At 37.5% G+C, this 20,779-nt stretch overlaps 2 protein-coding genes across 4 annotated transcripts; one reads left to right on the top strand and one right to left on the bottom strand.

The window, feature by feature from the left end:
* Nucleotides 1-4,284: 4,284 nt before the first annotated feature.
* Nucleotides 4,285-8,669, top strand: LOC147480168 (transcription factor bHLH49-like). 3 transcript variants are annotated; one of them, XM_086576968.1, is made up of 9 exons: nucleotides 4,285-4,434; nucleotides 4,564-5,253; nucleotides 5,346-5,570; nucleotides 5,660-5,725; nucleotides 5,817-5,885; nucleotides 7,105-7,176; nucleotides 7,284-7,484; nucleotides 7,880-7,967; nucleotides 8,068-8,669. In XM_086576968.1, exons 2-9 carry the CDS (start codon nucleotides 4,630-4,632, stop codon nucleotides 8,103-8,105), a joined length of 1,383 nt encoding a protein of 460 aa, XP_086433094.1. In that variant the 5' UTR covers nucleotides 4,285-4,434; nucleotides 4,564-4,629; the 3' UTR covers nucleotides 8,106-8,669. The 3 variants fall into 3 exon arrangements, with proteins under 3 accessions (XP_086433094.1, XP_086433093.1, XP_086433095.1); XM_086576969.1 differs by having other exon boundaries at nucleotides 4,296-4,434; nucleotides 4,543-5,253; XM_086576967.1 differs by having other exon boundaries at nucleotides 4,285-5,253.
* A 923-nt stretch (nucleotides 8,670-9,592) lies between these two features.
* On the bottom strand, nucleotides 9,593-12,343 carry LOC147480167 (uncharacterized). Its single transcript, XM_086576970.1, has 5 exons — nucleotides 11,694-12,343; nucleotides 10,817-11,394; nucleotides 10,418-10,526; nucleotides 10,004-10,324; nucleotides 9,593-9,917 (listed from the first exon to the last, which is right to left on the bottom strand). Exons 1-5 carry the CDS (start codon nucleotides 11,844-11,846, stop codon nucleotides 9,900-9,902), a joined length of 1,179 nt encoding a protein of 392 aa, XP_086433096.1. The 5' UTR covers nucleotides 11,847-12,343; the 3' UTR covers nucleotides 9,593-9,899.
* Between the last annotated feature and the right edge of the window lie 8,436 nt (nucleotides 12,344-20,779).

Raw genomic sequence — 20,779 nt, 5'->3', positions numbered from 1 at the left:
ACAAATTTTCTCCTACACAACTTGTCATAGGTAATCCACAAAATATCTCATACTTGCGCAAGTTTGGATGTGCGGTTCAAGTCCCCATCCCACCACCTCAGCGCACTAAGATGGGCCCCAACGAAGGTTTGGGATTTATGTTGGTTTTGACTCGCCCTCTATTATTTGGTATTTAGAACCGATGACTGGAGATGTTTTACTTCACGCTTTGCAGATTGCCATTTTAATGAGATAGTATTCCCGCCGTTAGGGGGAGATAAGAAAGTTCTTAAATAACGCCTTGTCCTAGCAGGACAACCCGTTCCAGAAGAACGACGAGAATTAAAATGGAATACTCCCACTCTGTCTCATCTAGATCCCAAAACTCCTTAGTGTGAATATGAGGTTAGAAGAATATTACATCTACAATAAATTGCAAATAAATTGCCTAATGCATTCAATGATGCAGAAAAAGTGACTAAGTCACGTGTTCCAGCTATAAATACACTTGCTAAGATTAATGTCCCCGTTGGACAAAATTTGAATATAGCTGCAAATGAATGCATTGCCCGAGCGTTAAGAGACCTATAGGCTCCAAAGACTCGGCTCCCCGGAAGAGGAGGTCCACTGAAAAATTATGCCCCAATAATACTCTAGAAGAAATTGTGCAAAACACTCCATAAGAGGTTATACATGAAATACCCACTTCCTCTAAAACCCTGGTAGAGGTTATGAACGAATTAATTATGGAAACCCTTGAAGAGGAACTAGTACCAGAAAATGATAAGATCTCAATATTCCATGCGTATTTGGGAGAAGTGTGGGACAGAAAGGATATGACCATCGATGACGTATTTACATATACGGTAGCTACTGAAATATCCAAGGGCAATGACAAAACTGAACCACGTAGTATAAAAGAATGTCGACAAATATCTGATTGTCAAAAATGAGAAGTTGCCATCAAGGCAGAATTAGAGTCTCTCAATAAACGTGGTGTATTTGGACATATAGTACAAACCCTAGAAGGTGTTAACCCTGTAGATTACAAATGGGTGTTTGTTCGAAAACGAAGTGAGAGAAAAATAAAATTTCTCGATATAAGGCGCGTCTTATGGCACAAGGTTTTATGTAGAAACCTGGGATTGATTCTGAAGAAACATACTCTCCTGTTATGGACACTACAACTTTCAGATATCTAATAAGTTTAGTAGTTTCTGAAAGCTTAGATATGAGACTCATGGATGTAGTGACTACCTACTTGTATGGGGACATAGACAAAGATATTTACATGAAAATTCCTGAAGGATTTGGTTTGCCTGAAGCAAAATCAAGGAGTACGTACTCAATTAAACTAAGACGTTCATTGTATGGTTTGAAACAATCCCGAAGTTTGTAGTACAATCGTCTTAGTGAATATTTGTCTAAGGAAAGGTATGCAAACAATGCAATTTGCCTATGTGTCTTTATAAAAAAATCCTTAAATGGATTTGCAATACTAGCCATTTATGTGGATGACATAAATTTGATTGGAACTCCGGAATAACTGCTCAATACCTAAAGAAGGAATTTGAGATGAAAGACCTTGGGGAAACAAGACTTTGTCTCGGCTTGCAGATCGAGAGAAGTTCTAGTGGTGTATTAGTCCACCAGACTAATTACACCGAGAATGTTTTGAAACATTTTCATATGGACAAGGCACATCCATTAAGTACCCCAATGGTCGTCCGGACATTGAATACAGAAAAAGACCCATATCTCCCCAAAAAAGAAAATGAATAAGTATTGGGTCCTGAAGTACCATACTTGAGTGCAATTGGTGCATTAATGTATCTAGTACAATGCACTAGACCGGACATTTCTTTTTCTGTAAATTTGTTAGCAAGGTACAGCTCAGTGCCTACTAAAAAACACTGGAATAATGTAAAACATGTCTTAAGATATCTACGTGGAACCACGGATTTAGGTGTGTTTTACTCAAAGGATTCTGGAAGTTCCAAGTTTGTGGGATATGCAGATTCAGGATTTCTGTCAGATCTTCACAAGTGTCGCTCCCAAACAGGTTATGTATTTCTTAGTGGTAATGCTGCCATTTGTTGGCATTCCACTAAACAAACTTTAGTGGTAACTTCCTCCAACCACTCTGAATTTTTAGCTCTTCATGAAACTAGTCATGAATGTGTATGGTTAAGGTTATTAATTGGGCATATTCGTAGTTCTTGTCAATTACCTTCTATAACAGGTGTTCCCAACATTATTTATGAGGATCCCAACATTATTTATGAGGATAATGCAGCTTGTATAGCCCAGATTCAAGAATGATTTATAAAAGGAGACAGAATAAAACACATTGCGCCAAAATTCTTTTACATTAATCAACTTCAAAATAAGAAGCAGATTAAGATTGAGCAAGTTCGTTCCAGCGACAACCTTGCTGATCTCTTCACTAAATCACTACCGAAGCATACATTTCAAAAGTTTGTATATAGGATCGGCATGCGCAGAGTTCACCACCAAGCTATATAAAGACTTGTCTTTATCAGGGGGAGTAATAGAACAGGGGGAGCATCTTGAAGAATGTGTCTCAGGACATATGCACTGTACTCTTTTCCCTTATCTAGGTTTTATCCCACTGGGTGTTCCTAGTAAAGGTTTTAATGTGGCAACTGCCATAATTATAGAGTATCCAGAAGAATGCTACAAAAGATGCACCCACTATAATTTCCACAAGAATGGTGGACATCCAAGGGGGAGTGTTATGAAATCCGTGGGCTTATATGGATGCCCACCATTGATATGTGTTATCCTGATAATTCTCTATCTTGGTATTTATCTTGATAATCTTCTATCTTGGTGTTTATCCTGATCATCCTCTATCTTATTGTTTATCCTGATCATCCTTTATCTTATAAATGAGGTTACCTAGTAGTGTATATAAAAGTGATCTCCTCCCATTCAGATTTACCTCAATGAATAAGAATTCTCTCTATCTCATTCTCTCAATGATTCAATCTACATGTTAAGTTAGTGTGGTGTTATCTCCAATTTGGTTTAATTCTAACAAACTTGAATTTTTAAATTAAAATCCCTATAAGAGGGATGGTTATATGAACTCCACCTTATAGTGACTCCAAAGTAACTCCACTTATAATAGTGGACTTACAAGATAAATTGAAAGTTAATTTTGTGTTTGGATATACATCACATGATGGAGAACACCCCCATAAAAAATCAGTTCAATTGAATATGTTTAACATTGTCAAAAGTTGTACCAAAATTAAAAGAATATGGACCGTTATATAACTTCATGACATTATAAATGATTTTTGATGAGATTGTACATTTTCAAATGAATTGATTTTTTGTGAAGATGATCTCTATTGTGTGGAGAACATCTACACAAAAAATTAGTTTCTAATTCATTATATTTATTAGTAGAGTTTTTTTAGATTTATTTTAAGTGGAGTTCATATAACTATCCCCTTAATATAAAGGTACAAATGTAATTTAGATTTAACTAATATATTTCATATGTCATCACACATCTCATCTTAATTTAAAATAACTTATCTCATCTCATATCACATCTTAATATCTCATATCCGAAATTTCAAAAAGTTTAAATTGAAATTTCTTGCAATATTCTCGATATATTCTAAAATTCAAACTTTTAAGTTTTAACTATTATATATCTTATCTCATATCACATCTTAATATCTCATATATGAAATTTCAAAAAATTTAAACCGAAATTCTATGCGATATTCTCGATATATTCTAAAATTCAAATTATATATATTTTTTTATCTCACAAATTTAACATATTTACTTTTATATCAAGTACAAATAAATTTACAGTAAGACCCTTTTAAAATATACATTGTCGATATATTTGAAAATTATATTTTTTAATACAACAATTTTTTTAAAAAAAATATATACTTTAAAACTCGGAATTTCATGTTATTTTATTTTCTATAAAAAGTCCCACATATGAGTCCCAAGTATAAGTCCCACGTGGTGTTTTTTTTTAATTGGCGTATCATATATGCGTAAATATCACAGTCATCGACCACAAAGGACAAGAGACGGGCTTTTGAAAACGCCTAATAAATTTTGTTTATGTTCACACATAGTCACTTATCAAAAAATAAACTCTGTCACGTATGGATAAATAAAATAAAGTTTGGTACGTGGTCATTTTATTAACAGTGGCAGTGACGGTGGTTAATCATCCATTCAATGGTGCACAAATTTTTTTTTTTTAATATATATAAATGCGTCTTCGGTCTTTATTTCTTTTTCACACAACAACAGCAACAACAAAAACAGTCTTCCACTCTTTTTTACCCCATTGGTTGAAAGCTTTTTTTACTAGTCTCTTTTGCAGAAACACTGCCAGCTTTCAAATGGAGGACAGTGAAGCAACATAATAAGCAAGGAATCTTTTGTTGGGTATCTTTCTTTTTTCTTAAACTTGTTTTTTACTGCATTGCCTACTTGGGCTTCACTTGAACTGGATTTTGGTGTAATTTAGTGTAACTTTTGAGCTTTGTGGTGAAGTTGTTGCTATAATGTGAATAGGAAGGTGTTTGACTGGGAAAAATTTGATCTTGGGTTTGCATTTTGAGCTTCTGGTTTTGAGAAGATATGGATGAAAAAGATGATTTTGATTTGGAGAAAAGGAGTGCAGATCATTTGAACTACCATTCATCTAAAATGTTGTCAGAATCACAATTTGGTGCTGCCAATGATTTGAAGCAGTCGGGTTTGGAGCCCACCATTGACATTTGGAGGCATCAGAACTCACAAAATTTAGGCTTTGATGATAGTAATCTCCATGCTAGTAGAAGTGGCTTCTTGCAGACTGGTGGTGGAATGATGCCTCAAACCTTACCTGAGTTCCCAACTGATTCTTCCTTCATTGAGCGAGCGGCCAGGTTTTCATGCTTCAATGGTGGGAGTTTTAGTGATCTAGGGAACCATCTTAGCTTTTCTGAATTGATGAATCTCTCGGCCAATGGATTGAAGCCTGCATTAGGCCTCCAACCTCGGATGACTGAGGAAAATATGAATGAAGCTGCACAAGTTGATCAACGGGAAGTTGAAGGGACTTCAATCAAGGAGACAGTTGTGGAGTTTTTAAGGGCGCCATCCTATGAAGCCAAGGATAGTGACAGCGATCGGCAGATGGAGCTATCAATGTTGGAGGTTGGTGCCGAACCTGCTGGACGTAAGGGACTTGGTTTGAAGAAGAGGAAAAGGAATGGTCAGGTAGAAGTAGTATCTGTAGTTTTAGTTGTATTTAGTCAAGAATGTCGTTCTAAATCTCTTCTGTCTTGACGTAGTAATCCACTTCATTGTAGGATACTGAGGTTGAGAGAAAAGAAGGAGCCCCACGACTTCAAGGTGAAACTGCTAAAAATGACAGTGAAACCAAACAGAAGAAAGACCAAAATCCATCTACTACTGCTAAAGCTACTAAACACAGTAAAGATAGCTCCAAAAATTCAGATGCAGCCAACCAAGATTATATTCATGTTAGAGCGCGTAGAGGACAGGCAACAAACAGCCATAGTCTTGCGGAGCGAGTAAAATCTTTTATGTGAAGCTTCAATATACTTTTAATACCATAACTGTTTAAAATATTTCTAAATAAAGAGGTTTTCTCTTATCACAGGTGAGACGGGAAAAGATTAGCGAAAGGATGAAATTTCTTCAAGACCTAGTTCCTGGTTGCAACAAGGTAGTTTCATTGATCTAGAGCCTAGAGATTGTAGGCTTGTAGCCATATTGCTAAATCATCATACATTTATGTAATCACATTATTTTGTTAGGTCACTGGCAAGGCTGTCATGCTTGATGAGATCATTAATTATGTACAATCACTGCAACGGCAGGTTGAGGTATGTCTAGTTGTAGATTTTTCTATTCCTTTGAGTTTTGTTTCAAATTTTATTTTCATCTTTCCTAACTTTTGTAGGCACATATCATGCTCTCCAATAGGAAAAACAATAATATATATAATAGTTAGAAGTTATAACAACAATTAATATAGCACTGTGACTGTTTATATGATGGTTGTCTATGTATCAATTGGACAAAATAAATTTATCTGTGCATCAACATCTGCTATTTTTGAAGAGTTGCTGAATTTTCATGATTCATGCATCCAAATTGGATTAATGTGAAGTTCAAATAATAAAGAAATAATGTACTGGAAAGTGAAAATAACTGTTGTGCAAAAAATGGTTTGGCATAATGAGATGATAAGAAAAAGTGATTTAATGGTCTATCTAATAATGGTTGTCCATTGTTCCACCTGAGCTATTTTCTGTATTATAATTTAGTTTTAGAAGAATTATTGGGTTTGAGGGAACTATTTAGCAGTTGCCAAAATAAGGTTTTCTGGCTAACAAGCAACATTTTCCAAAAATAAGGCTTGCGGGTCTCATTTTAACCCAGTCATCTTGAGTTATGAATTTTAACTTATAAGTGTCGTCTTTTATGTGTTTTCTATGTGTGAGATTTAGAAGCCCAGTATTGGGATTATTTTAATGGTGTTTTAACTGATTGAAGCTTCCACCAATCAAATCACTATGGCTTGGAGATATTTGGGGGGGTTCTAAATCGATTTAAAACTTGGAATACAGAACGACATTATAATTTTCACCTTATAGGGAAATGTGGTTGCACAGTCATTCTATTTTACCTATTGCAGAACAGTCAGTATTGTATGATTTAAAACTTGAAATACAGAACGACATTATAATTTTCTCATTTCCAGCAACATTATAATTTTCACCTTATGGGGAAATGTGGTTGCACAGTCATTCTATTTTACCTACTGCAGAACAGTCAGTATGGTGTAAGACATTCTATGTAGTAATTGCTTGATCCAGAATTTGTTTTTCTTTTAAAAATGATTTTCAAGAATGAAATTGACATTGTCTTGATTTGACACTATCATACTCCTTTCAGCACGCTTTGTGTTTTATGTTCTTGCTACCGTCCGAAAGAAATGTTTCTTATATACAAATGGCTTCTTGTATATCTTTACAGCTTCATGCCTTAGCCTTTCTTGAGCATGGCCAAAAACTTGATATGTTTTCCTTTCTATTCCAGTTTTTGTCTATGAAGCTTGCAACTGTCAATCCAATGGTTGATCTCAACATTGAGGAGCTCCTTGCAAAAGATGTATGTTTCCTCCTCCCCTCTGTTTCCCTTTCAAATCAGCAAAGAAGAAGAGGATCTTACATTCTACTCATGCTGAATTTATGTTTCTTTCAACACTATCATCACAGATTCATCAGTCACGGGGTGGTCAATCCTTGTATCCTTTTTCACCAGAGATGAATATGGTTCCCACCCAGTTACATCCATCTCAGCAGGGGTTGGTTCAAGTGGGTATGTCTGGAACTGAAAACCCATCAGATGCACTTAGGAGAACAATTAATCCTCAACTGATGGCCATGAATGGAGCTGGATACAAGGATTCCAATCAGGTTTGTGCTCTCTACTTCTCTAAATTTAAATTGATAACCGATACAGCTTCTCTTTATTTTCCTCTTTCTCTCCCCCTCTCCTACAGATAACTATTTTGAGAACTGTAATTGCAGAATTTATGTTGTACATAGATGTGGGATCATTTATAATTCATACTCGAATGCTTCCTTTAATCGACAGATTATTGAGTGTTGTCCAAAAGTGATCAGAATGAAACTAGGCTAAATCATGGTCGTGTGCTATATTAAATTGTTTCTTCAGTTAGAAGTATCATGAGATCGCAAAATGAGCTCAGTTGACCAAAAATGTTTTGCTTATCATCTAATTTTACTTGATTGTATCATTTGTCTCACAAAACTTCATGTTATTTCCACGTCCAATTGAAATATCACAGATACCCAACGTTTGGGATAACGAACTCAACAATGCGCTCCAGATGAACTTTGGCAATGGCGCTCCTTTCAATAGTCAAGAAATAGATGGTAAATATGCTCTTTCTTATGTTTAATATGGTCCTATGATATTGGCACGTAACATGGTGGTTATAGTTCTAACTTCGAGGCTCTCATTTTGGTTTTGCAGGTTCAGTCCCTCATGGGCATATGAAAGTAGAGCTCTAATCATCACAATTTTTTATAACCTGAAGCTCGCCAAACCAACCCCTTTGTGTGTTAAAAGTTTTCAAATATCTTGTAGAGATGTCAAAGCTAAGGCTTCCCTTACAGAGTACTAAGCTGTCATTGATGTGTTCACCAGATTTCTAGAATGAAAGTAGATCCTTTTTCTCCAATGGTCCTCTTCCAGGCGCGGTTGTTTTTTACCTCCGAGTTTGGAACTGAAGTTAGGATTAGGTGGCGTTGTATATAACCAAGAAGGGAAGTCATATCTGCCTGCCCCAGGGTTTTTCAAGGTACAATATACAGCCACATTTTTTTTGTTAAAATTATTTTTTGAGTGTAAGCTTCTAAATACATTAAAGAAAATATAACTTAGGTGGATTTTGTGAGTTTTTAACCCTCTGAGTGAAGAGAGATGTAGGGGTGGAATTCTGTACACAAACCGTTTGAAACTCGATGTAGTTTTTGTAATCAGACTGCTACAAATGCTAATTTGTGTTTGGAACCACTGATGTTGTAAGTTTGAATTGCTTGTTCAGAAATATAGATGAGATCATTTTTATCCTACATGGAAGTTGTTTTATTAGGAATAAGTTGTTCAACTTTTTTAGATTCTGTTTGTTTGGTTTTATTTTGATCTTTTATCCCTTCATACTGTCATATTGGCATTAGCTATTTATTTTCCTGCTAATCCGTAAAAATCAGTCATTAGTTAAATGATTGAAGACGCTACATCCACGATTCTCCATACACACACACACACGCACAAAGAGGAAAGCAGAGGAAGAAAAAAGACAATGCTCAAGCTGGAGTGTGAGACCATCTGAATTTTTCCATGATCTCAGGCCCTATAAGAGACTGAAATATCAAATTGATTAAACACGTAGAGTGTTGCTGCGTATTTTATAACATTGTATAAATGTACGTGCACCTGTCCCCATGTTGCATTGTCTGAAACGAACACAGTCAGATCCAAGTCATCCAACTTTATAGGTTTGATACAAATTTTCTTGTTCAGTTATCATTTGGAGGATTGTGGTGGGCAAATACGCCCCTTTTTAGATGGTCTGTTCTCTTTATGTGAAATCACCTAGGTGGGTGTTTGTATAGTCTCTAGATGGTAGAGTCCTGAATACTAGACTTAACTGCGCTAAATTTTTTCTTCTGACGTTGCAATCTGCACCGCCCTGCGGTAAAATTTGTATTCACTCTTATCCAGCTTTTGTTGTCTTTCTTTGTAAATATGGTATTTGATGGCACAATTATGCAACAGATCGATGATTCTGGCTGCTGGCTTAGATAAGTTTCTATCTTTGTTGATCTTATCTCATTTTAATTTTTTATTTTGCTATGCGTGACCTTACATTAATGCATTCCCTGCTTCTCTTCAGAAGTTAGGGTGGTTCCACCTTTAAAAATAAGTTCTTTATAATATTCTCTCTTTTAATAATTAATACGCATCTTTGCTTGGGATCAGATTCAATCCAACCTTCAGATGAAAAATGTTATGAATAAAAATGAAACTGTTACAACATAACATGTTCATAGTTAAGACATAGTCATGGACACGAAGGGCCTACAGGGCTACAAGAAACCTGTAGATCGGAAGTCAGAAGTACACTGGTGTGCTCTTCAGTTAAACTTTGTTCTGAGTTAGAATAATATCTTTGGTCTAACTTTGGACATGAAGGGCTTACAACAACTTTGTGAGTCAGAATTTAGAAGTATACACTAGTGTGGGCTTCATAAGCTTAAGAAGAGATAACACACTTTATTCTGAGATGAGAATGAAGTCCTTCACTTTTTCTGTTGTTTCTGCAAAACACAAATATAGTATTTAGTCTGACATTGTACAAAGATGACTAGCCATCTTCGCAGGATTTGAAGCTATTAGGAAGTACCTGGAGTTTAATACAGATATCAATGACTTCAGCTATAGGTGCCCAATCCCCGAAATTCTTCTCAACAAACTCAAAGGCAATGCCTTTCTTTCCACTACCAACTACATACAATCCACCCTTAATCTCACCTTCCCCCTTCAAGTTCTGTTCAATTCCCATTGATTTTGCACGCTTGTAATTTGCTAGGGCCTTGGAATTGAAGAAAAACCCTGTAATGAATTTTCCCTTGAGCAACTTCCCACCTCCAAGGGCTTTGAAAAATTCCTTGTTTCGATCAAGGATAACCATACCACCCCAGTAGTGTGGCCAGAAATCGTTCACCTGGAACAATCGAAGGAAGGAACTCAAACCAGAAAAGTTGGTCGAAACTCAGAGCAGAGTATATTTAAACAACTAGTGTAGCTGTGTAAGTACCTCAGAGTCTATTTGTTCGTGAAGAACTGCGATTAGTTGAATCCCCAAAGCGTCAAATATAGGTTTTCTTGCGTAGAGCTGGTGAGCCTCTGCTCTACACATTATGCATCTGTCATCCCATCATGAGAGAAAAAGGTTAAAAAGTCGGGTGATTTCATAGTAATAAGAAAATTTAGAACGGTTAAAAGATGCATTCTGTATCTCAAACATTTGGGTTTGGCAACACAAATCTAGTTTCTTTGTACAATCATTAGAATGTTTGATTTGCCTCGAAGGGTCACTGTTGTTATCAACCCTGTGCCAAACTGCCAACCTACTTCATCTTTTTCGTTTGCGTTTCAAGATCAGAACAGGCACTGTAATACATGAACTAATGGCATTACTAAGATCAAAATTTACCCTGGGCGTCGCACACAGTGCAGGACAACTGGTTTATCACGCCATAATTTGGAAGCCTTTAGGTTAGGCGTCTTTGTCTTAATAAGGTTCTCCATCCCAATCTTATACTCCGGAGCTAGTTTCTGAACTGAGATGTTCTCAATAGCAGAATAAGGAGAAATATTGTCAACTCGAGGGTCATTTCGGTTAAAGACAGGATCCTGTTTGATACTTAGCTCTGTTACTGATCGTTCAACTGATTCATCATTTGTTCTGGTCTTCCGAAGGGATTTTGTTGCAGTAACCATCTTTTTAGACACTGCAGACCAAAGCTCACTCCCACGAATGCTTTTGCTCATAGAACGTGCAGTGGTCCTTTTTCTTGCAAGAAGACTATATGAGGGGGGGAGGGTAACCACACACGTACTTGTTCTGTCAGTGAAACGAGCAATATGGCCTCTTCTGATGCCAAATTGAGACGATAGCTCTAATTCGTTTATGTCGAGAAGTTCTGTCAAAGATTTCCCTGAGGCTTCCAGCTTGTCTCCATATTGCATCAGGGCGCGGTCATGCAGGTAAGATCTTATTTCCAGAGCATTCTATGTAAAAGTAGATAAGAGGAAGAAAAGACTTCAATCAGTCGAATACATTTTCTTGGTATTCATAAATACATCAGTTAACCATCTCAGAGAATTAAAAGCAACAAAAGCAGGCGTAAAATTATAGAACAAAATGAAACAAAGCGTAATATAAATGTGAACTCTGTCGTTTTAATGTATGAATCTACTTTTTTGGTATTTTTGCTCCGAGTAGACAAAAGGAACACTAATCTGTCTAAGTTCTAGGAAAGAAATGAACAGCAAAAACTAATGAAAGAAAATGGTACAGCACCAATTACCTTTTGTTCTTTGGTCATGCCTACTGCATCCATATCTTCCATATTCATCATTTTGAATGTTGGTACATCATCCCAACTTTCTTTCAACAGCTTTGGGAGTAGTAGTTTCAAAGATCCATTCCCTACAAACTCATCCATTAGAAAAGACCCCATCGTTTCCAACAGATAGAAGAAACACAAGCAAACTTAGGCTCAGCACGATACTGGATGATATGACACGTTCAAATATATTATGCTTTGTCTACAACGACGTTAATCTTTTGTCATGCGATCTGCCAGCTTGCTTTGGTCCAAACAATGAGGTGATCAATTAAATTAATTGCATGAGCGGCAAAATGTGGAAAATGGTGTTATCTTAGACTAGTTTCGATAAGGTTAATAGTGTCATAATCAGTTGAACTAATCTCCATGATAGAAAAATTAAAATGTTTGCCACTTTGCCTCACTGTCCTAGTTTACTAACTGTATCATTGCCTTGTCGCACACAATTGTTTTTGTTGGCTAATAGGATGTGTGGCTCTCCGGCGATTGACCAATACACATGATAATTTAGAGTTATGACTTGTAGAGTTGTAGTCATGAGTTTAGGAGTCAAAAATTGTTTTTTTTGTTAATTTGGAGAAACGGAGTTTTTAGGCTTGGATTTCCATGAACATCATGACAGAATCAGAAAGGGGTGGGCTTAAGCTCATTGGTTGTCGGTATACGTGTTGGGCTTTGACTTCAGCAATACTTGTAGCCCAGCTCGGTTCGCCCCTGTGCTTAACGCTGAAACTCGTTAATTAAGACGCCTTCATTAATTAATTCTTCAACGCAAAAAGGCTTACTTTCCAATTTGAATCATAGTATAACGGTCAAACTATTGATAAGTACATTTTTTTGTTTATAACTACTAGAAAAACCATATTTCACATTTTAATTATTAATAAAATATGATTTTTTTTTTCTTACTCTTTTCAATTTTACTTTTTTTGTAATTGTGATGCTTGATATGCACACACGTCTGTGTGCATATTGGAGTACTATTGTTTTTTTTTTTTTATAAGAGTCAACTATTGTCTTTGAAAATGTTTTTGAAATGAGGATGGTTTTTTCGGTTTATTATTTTTGAATTTTGTCCTTGTCAGTTGTCAGTCCATTATAGCTACTCTCCATTAGACTTGCTCTAAAAACGCATTCGCATTCTCTTAAATTTCGTCTGTGCCTTGCTGTTTTAGTGTAACATCTTTGAACACTACTAGGGATGGTGTCCATGGATCCATGTATACGTCCACTAGCATTTAAACCTCCTACAATTTGGTGGATGATTAGTATGAAGAGGCTTTGGAAGCTATAGTTGGCATTTGTCACTCCTCAGGGATTTTATAGTAAGTAGATGGAACTTTGATTGGATTAAGAGAGGTTAGAGAGCCGATAACTCGCTAGCTAAGTGGCCTATGAACCAATTGGAGGAATATGCCCCCATCATTTGTCATTAGGGGTGTCAAAATGGCCCTCAAATCCTTAGCCCGCCCGCCCCGACCCGGCCCATAGGCCGAAAAAGCCCTCAAAATGAGGCCCTCACACATTAACCCGCCCTCAAGCCTTTGAGGGAGGGTAAGGCCTAGACTTCAAACTTAAGCCCTCCCTTAAGCCGGGCCCTACATTAGGCCCCTCAACATTTATTACATATATTTTAATAAAATTTTTTACAATATATTTCATTTTAACATTAATATGCTAAAAATCACTTAAAAAAACGTTTATCTATTAAGTTTGCCAACCTTATAATTTCATTATAATATTTTATGAAATGAATTTAATTGATCTTAATTGACTAATACAACTTTAACAAGTTTTTTTTAGTAGTTTGAAGGTTTAATTGTGAAGTGCATTCGATTTTATCATTTTTAACTAATGTTTCTAAATTTATTTTGTAAATCAAATGTATAACATAGTATCCGGCCCTCACGTTTGGCCCTCAAGCCCGGCCCTTCAAGCCCTCTCGAGAGGGTTAAAGGGCGGTAAAAGGCTTCGAGATTTAAGTATTGGCCCGATCGACCGAACCCTCGGTAAAATGAGGGGTAGAGTCGCCCGCCCCCTCAAAGCATGAGGGTTTTATTGTTTGAGGGCCGGGCCAGCCCGGCCCAGCCCATTTGACACCACTATTTGTCATAAGTTGTAACTGACAACAAGGTGCCACATAGGCCTACCTTTTAGCAGCCTCAAACCAAATTTATTAAAATCGAAATCGAAAAACCAAATCAATAGGCACTTTCGCCCAGCGTAAAATTGCAACAGATGCCATAAAGCGCCATCCCAGATACTCGGACACTATAACGACAAATCTCTTCTCAATCTCCCCTTACTACCAAAAGCAAACTCGAAAAACTCCTCCTCTCTCCTCACTCCTTCATTCCTCAATCTCCTTTTTGTGCTCAATATTCGTAAGTTTCACTCTCTTCTATTAAAATTCGATTTTAGAAATAGTTTGAATGTTAATTGAATTGAGGGTTAATTGAATGTTAATTGAATTAAATGTTTGAATGTTAATTGAATGTTAATTGAATTGAATGTTTGAATTTGAATGTTAATTGAATTGAATGTTTGAATGTTAATTGAATTGAATGTTTGAATGTTATAATTGAATTGAATTGAATGTTGAATGTTCTGCGATACTATTGCTCTATATGAGATTGCGGTGTTGTTAATTGTGAGTTATTTTGATTAGTTTAATGTTGAATTAGAATGTTGGAATTGATATTAGAATGTTAGTTTAAAATTGTGGGTTTTGTTTAAATTGAAATTATAAAGAGGATATTGTTGATTGAATTGCAGGTGCTACGCAAAATGAGTAACAAGGGTAAACGATTTTTTGGTCAAAAATTAGTTACTAGATTGACACAAGAGTCGACGTCAGTGCTAAACGTCGATGAAGAAAACGAAGGGTATAGTTTGCAAAACCCTCAAGTAATTCAATTTCCGGACCCAGTCGATTCACTAACACATGCTACATTGGCTAGAAACCTGAAAACTCACATCTCTCATCATGTAAATATGGTAAGTATTTGATTGTTAAATTTGATTTCTTTAACATCATAATTTGTATTTTCTTTAATTTTAATAAAGTGTTTTGAATAAATGTTTGGGGTATTGTTGGGGCATGGGGCATCCGTGAACAATTGGTAGAAGATAATGCTTGTTTTGAAAGCATAAAAAATGAAATTTCACAATCTCTGTTTGGGCCATTGTTTCGATGTGGTTATCAAAATGCTGACCGTGGTTTAATATACGTTTTGATTGAGCGGTGGTGGGACACAACTCACACTTTCCACAAGACGAGATAGGCATCACTCCAATGGATGTTACTATGCTCACGGGAATGAGTGTAGGAAGGGGAAAGGTCGTTACGTTTGGAGAAGGTCGATTCTCGACTTTTGAGTATGCACAACAATGTTGGCCGAATATAAGGCCGGAGCATTGGGCTAAAGGGGGTATCAAACCCTCATTTTTTGTGAATGAGTTCATGGGGAAGATGAAAGAGAGTGACAAAGGTTGGTGCCCGATGGGTATAGATCGGGAGAGATATTTACGAGCATTCTATTTTTACTTAATCACGCAGTGTTTCTTTCCCACGGGTGATAGTTCACTGATATTAGGTTGGACAGAGTGTTTGGTTTGGTTAGAATACATGGATCAGTATGATTGGGGTGATGCTATGTTTGGAGCTTTGATTTACGCGTTGGATCAAGCGTGTCGAGTCACAGCTAATGTTGCGGATGGTCAATGTGGTAGGTTTACCCCTCTTTTACAAGTAAGTTTTAAATTTTTAGTATTATAACTTTATATTAAATTACGTACAAGTTTTATTTTGATATTTGTTTTTATGATAGTATTGGTGGCATGAATACGTACCTACCATGACTCCTCTTCTGAGATTGAATATGAACCGTGATATCGTCCCATAGACGAGAACCCTTCCCAAAACCAGTTTTTGCTCTTTTAACCAAGAAACCAAATCCGCTACCCCGATTTTTTTTAAAAAAAAAGCCATTTCACACGAAAGCTATATATATATATATATATATATATATATATATATATATATATATAGTTTATAGCGAGGAAATACAGTGCAAAACATGACTATCATATATACATGCATGGTTGATACACAAACTATCTATTTACAATTTAAACGATTCAAATCATGCATGAAAATAAGCAGACTATATATTGGTATGTAGGTTCCTACCTTAGCAAGCTCCGTTCTCCTCAAGCCCACTTAACCGAATCAAGTCCACTTAACCAAATCCAACTCCTATAAAAATCATATAAGCCCAATCATAAATCTATTAGAACCCGAAGAAGACAACTAATATTTCCTTTCAACATAAGTCGAAAGAAATAATTACAAAGATTGATTATATTAACCACTAATGTAATTATTAACGTACTACCCTTCTAGTTACCAAAAGTTTTGTTCTAGACTGCTATAGGCCACCACAAACCGTTCTGAGAACACCCGTCCAAAGAAGGTCTTTGCCAGCCGGTCGACTCTGTGCCATTTCAGTTCTTACATATATTTTATTAGTAACTTAACCCCCGGATGCTTCATATTCACTCTCCTCCCATCCCACACAAATTTCCATTTGTAATAAAATCCCAATCCAAGTCCAAATTTCAACTACAACCAATTCCACACCCCCGATTCATATTAAATCTAACAACAATTCTTCGTCGTGTTCCTTATCAATCGTGCATTACTCAATCAAATCCTAAACAAGTTTAAACTAACATAACTTCTCTAAAATAAAGTGAATATAGATAATTCTTACCGAGTCAGCAAGATCCCTCCTTAGTTTTCGGCTCCACCTCTATTTCACTCCACTCCAGCTCTTCCAAACTGCTACTGCCGACCTTCAACACCCCCAATACAATCAGTTACAATCAATACCTCCCCAATACAATTAATTATATCAATACACCCCCCAATTCACTTAGTTTTCATCAATATATCCAATTCCATCGGAATTTAAATCTAATTATCTAATTGAGACGGAATCACACTCACCTTTCTCTGTGATCCGACGAAATTCCAAAAGTTTTTGCGTCTCCACACTCGAATTCACGGTTTCTAAGGTTTGGGTGTTTAAATTTTTGGTTTGAATCGATTGGATTTGGGCAATTTGGGGTTTCTCTCTCCTAGGTTTAAGAGGTGCGAAATTGGGGAAGAAGAAGAAATTGGGTGCGATTTTTGGTTTTTTTTTGTTTGGGCCGATATATTAAGGCCCAAGCCCAATTAGGCTTAAGGTCCTAATACACTCCTAACCACTAACTCATTTGACATCGCGTCGTAATTATTTTTCCGGCCCATCCCGCTAAATTTAATCTCCTATATTCTATCTCACCGTAGGCTATAACAATAACCCACTCATGCGTGTAAGTTGTTAACTCGTGCCAGCTTCGATGCAGAAAAGCCGCTAATCGACATTTTGAAAAAAAATTCTCCTAAGATTTGCTTACCTAACGTGGCTTAGAAGTCTGAGGTAAGTTTCATTAAGTTACGTACGTTTGAAATATAAACCCGACGACCAATTTACATAAATGACCCTAGATTTGATATGAAATTTACAAAAATACCCTTAACGAGAATTTGAGTCTTTACAGGTATTTAATTGTATCCACTGTATGCGTCCATAAATAACAAGAGCTCATGGCCGCATGTTTGATCTACAAGTATGTCGATCCTTGGTAGGGGGAAACTGACCTTTGGGCAGTGCTTGTTGACGTTGGTGAAGTCTATGCAAAGTTGTACTTGACCATTCTTCTTTGGAACGACTATAATATTGGCCAGCCAGGTCGGGTACTCGACTTCTTTGATGAATCCAACATTTTTTAGCTTCTCTATCTCTTCGTTGATGGCTTTTTGAAATTTGAGTGCTAGTTTCCTAGGTCGTTGTTTGATAGGCTTGACTGCTGGATCTACATTTAACTTGTCGCAAGCGACCTGAGGGTCGATTTCTGGCATATCGATGTACGACCAAGCAAAAATATCTTTATTGAGAGATAGAAATTTGACAAGTTGCTCATTGAGCTTGGGGTCTAAGTCAGCCCCTACATAAACAAATTTTGGGTCATCAGTTGTACCCAAATTAACGTTTTTTCCTGGTTATATTTGAGCTTGTTTTCCCTTTAGCTTGTCTGTTGCAGTTGTTGGAGGGCTGGATGTTTGAGGATCTTGATTCTTTGGGACGTCTTTATCCTCGACGACCTGAGGCTTGGGTGAGGTCGTTGTGCTGACCTGATTGCATCTGTGAGCTTTGAGTTGGTTGCTTATGAGCTCCATGATGCCTCGGGGTCTGGGAAATCGCATGACTTGGTGTAGGGTTGATGGAATTGCTTGAATCTTGTGGATCAATTTGCATCCTAGAATGGCAGTATAGGACGACTTGACATCGATTACACTAAAGTGTGTTGACATTTTGACCATGTCCTCCTTTTCGCCGATGGAGACTGGTAGAATAACGTCTCGATGACATCTGTGCGATCTCCATTGAATCCATAGAGCGGTGCATTTGACTCTATCATCACCGAGTCTGGTAGGTGCATGTTCTTGTAAGTTTGATAGAAAAGTATGTCGCACGAGTTGCCTGGGTCGATGATGACTCTTTTGACTGTCCAGCCGTTTATTTTTATGTGCACTACCAGGGCATCATTGTGAGGTAGGCACACCTTGTTTAGGTCCTCTTCTGTGAATGAAATTGTTATTGTTGTCTTAGGGTCGGTGGGATTGATCATCTCGGCTTTGTGTGAGAGGTGGTAAATTTTTTGAATTTCTCCTACTCTTCTGTGCTTTTCCTGACCTGAGGTTTCGTCGTTTGAGAGGTCTCGTAATCATATTGATTACTTTCTTCTCATCATCATCGGAGGAGGAGTGTTGTTTCTGTTGTGCCTCGACCGACTTGGAGATTTAGATCGTTGGGGTGCATTGCTCCTGCTGCTGTTTCTATTGTTGGTAGGTCGTTCGTTGCTGCGGCTTCTGCTTCTGTAGCGCTTGGCGTCTAGCTTGTGCCTCAGGTCGCTCTCTGGTAGGAACTCTTTCAATTTGCCCTCCTCGACTAGGTTTTGGAGGTAGTGCTTGAGGCTCTAACATTCATTGGTGTCATGGTGGTGGAGCTTGTGAAAATGGCAGTATGGACGTTCTGGGATTGCGATCACCTTATTGATGTTGGGCTTGAAATATGGTGTTGTATATATCTTCTTCAGGATTTGGGATGGCGTCTTAGAAAAGCTGGAGAATTCCCTCTTTGTGTATTAAGGCTTAGTGGAGCTGGATCTCTTGTTGTTGTTGTTGTTATTGCATGAGTATTGAGTGCTCTCTTTGGATCCTCGCTCGTTGCTTACTGCGAGGAATTCTTTTCCTTTGCGCTGGGTTAGCCATTCTTCGTACTTAATGTACTTGTCGACTCTGTGGTACATGTCGTCTAAGGTCTCTGGTTTGTTGCGTTGGAGGGACCCTACTAGGTCAGAGTCGTCTAATAGGGCGTTTGTGAACGCAGAAGTTGCAAAGTTGTCGGTGAGTCCTTCTTCTAGCGAGAGGAGGCCATTCTTGAAACGTCCTAAGAACACACATATGGTCTCGCCATGCACTTGTTTGAGCTGGAAGAGCGAGTCTAGGTCGGCTTGCTTATTCCTATTGTGGACAAATTCTACTGCGGATGTTTTGGCCAGCTTGTGGAAGTTGTTGATGGAGTCGGGAGGGAGTTTGTAGAACCAGTCTATTGCTCTGTCCTTCAAGCTGGCTGGAAAGAGTTTGCACTTTAGGTAGTCATACTCTGAGGTGCTGTAAGGATTTAGCTGAAACGAGCTATGTGTTGGCCTGGGCATGAGCTACTGTCGTATAATGGGAACCTTGGTTGAATGAACTCTACTGGAGGCTACTTTTCCTTGATTTGAGTTGTGAATGGTGATGCGTTGTACGTCTGAAGGATCTTCTGAGCGAGCTGAAGTGCGCTAGCTTTGTCATTCGTCTTTTCCAATCTTTGCTCGAAGTCCTCTAGTCTTTTGTTTGTGGTGGTGGTGAGGGCTGTGACGGCATTGTTCTCCACTGCATCTGGAGTGTCGTTGTTGTTGTTGGAGGTGGCCTGCTCTCGCATTGTTTAGTTCTCTTGTTGTAAGGTTATGAAGGCTTCTTGTAGCGTCTTCATCTGATCTGTCAACGCTTGTAGTGTGGTATCCATTCTGGTTTTTCTGACCAGCTTCGTGGGCTTGAGAAAAGAGTGGTTATTCTTTTCTTAAGAAAACGAACCGACAGACGGCGCCAATGTAGATGTTGGTGTTAATTAGACAACGAACTGATGATTTGGGTAATAGGGAATAACTGCACTCTTCTTGGGATAAGAGTTGCCTACATATCAAGTTTCTCGGGCTAAACTTGGATCAAGCCTTACGTGGTTTATCTCTCTCTATTTATAGATGTGTGCTTGGACCGTTATGAATTGTAGATCCACCTTGTGTGCTATTTTGATGATTTGCCATTAATATGCTGTTACAAAGTTAATGCTTTCTTGATTGTGGCGTTGATTGAGCTCCAAAATTGTGCTAGTTGATATCCTTCCATAAATGACTGTAATTAATGCTTCGGACGACCTGGGTGTTGGGTCGTTGAGTACGGTCTGATGGTGTTGGATGACCTAAAAGAGAACAACCTGTTATATGGACACGTGTAGTGTAATGTGGAACGGAAGGTAATTATATGTCCCATGCGAAAAGTTAGTGCATCACCTTATAAATTTTCATGTACTAAAGACGATTTTTGAATCTTGATAGTATTACACTACTTGAGTGAGATTGCTGCAATGATTCCAAGAGAAAATACAATCGCACAAGGCACATGTATGAAAGTGGATAAACCTAATCAAAACCCAAAACTCAAATCAAAAGTCCAAAGTTCAGCCGACTGAAACAGGTGGATGTGGAGATGGAGAGCAACTACAACTTCACAACTACACTCAAGGTATCACTCAAACTTGCCCAGGGAATGTCCTTTGATGAAAATCGACCAAACACCAACAATTGTGTAGGGGAGTGATATTCTCTATCCA

Source organism: Coptis chinensis, chromosome 8, assembly GCF_015680905.1.
Source record: "Coptis chinensis isolate HL-2020 chromosome 8, ASM1568090v1, whole genome shotgun sequence".
In the NCBI taxonomy this organism is placed as follows: domain Eukaryota; kingdom Viridiplantae; phylum Streptophyta; class Magnoliopsida; order Ranunculales; family Ranunculaceae; genus Coptis; species Coptis chinensis.
The sequence above is the reverse complement of the archived record's forward strand: the minus strand, read 5'-3'. Positions and strand labels throughout refer to the sequence as shown.

Coding starts and splice junctions, on each gene's coding strand:
- LOC147480168 (XM_086576968.1), top strand. CDS start 4,630: ATGGATGAAAAAGATGATTTTGATTTGGAGAAAAGGAGTGCAGATCAT. Junction 5,886..7,104: donor CACTGCAACGGCAGGTTGAG/GTATGTCTAGTT, acceptor TTTCTATTCCAG/TTTTTGTCTATGAAGCTTGC. Junction 7,485..7,879: donor GATACAAGGATTCCAATCAG/GTTTGTGCTCTC, acceptor GAAATATCACAG/ATACCCAACGTTTGGGATAA.
- LOC147480167 (XM_086576970.1), bottom strand. CDS start 11,846: ATGGGGTCTTTTCTAATGGATGAGTTTGTAGGGAATGGATCTTTGAAA. Junction 11,395..11,693: donor GCATGACCAAAGAACAAAAG/GTAATTGGTGCT, acceptor ACTTTTACATAG/AATGCTCTGGAAATAAGATC. Junction 10,325..10,417: donor ACGAACAAATAGACTCTGAG/GTACTTACACAG, acceptor CGATTGTTCCAG/GTGAACGATTTCTGGCCACA.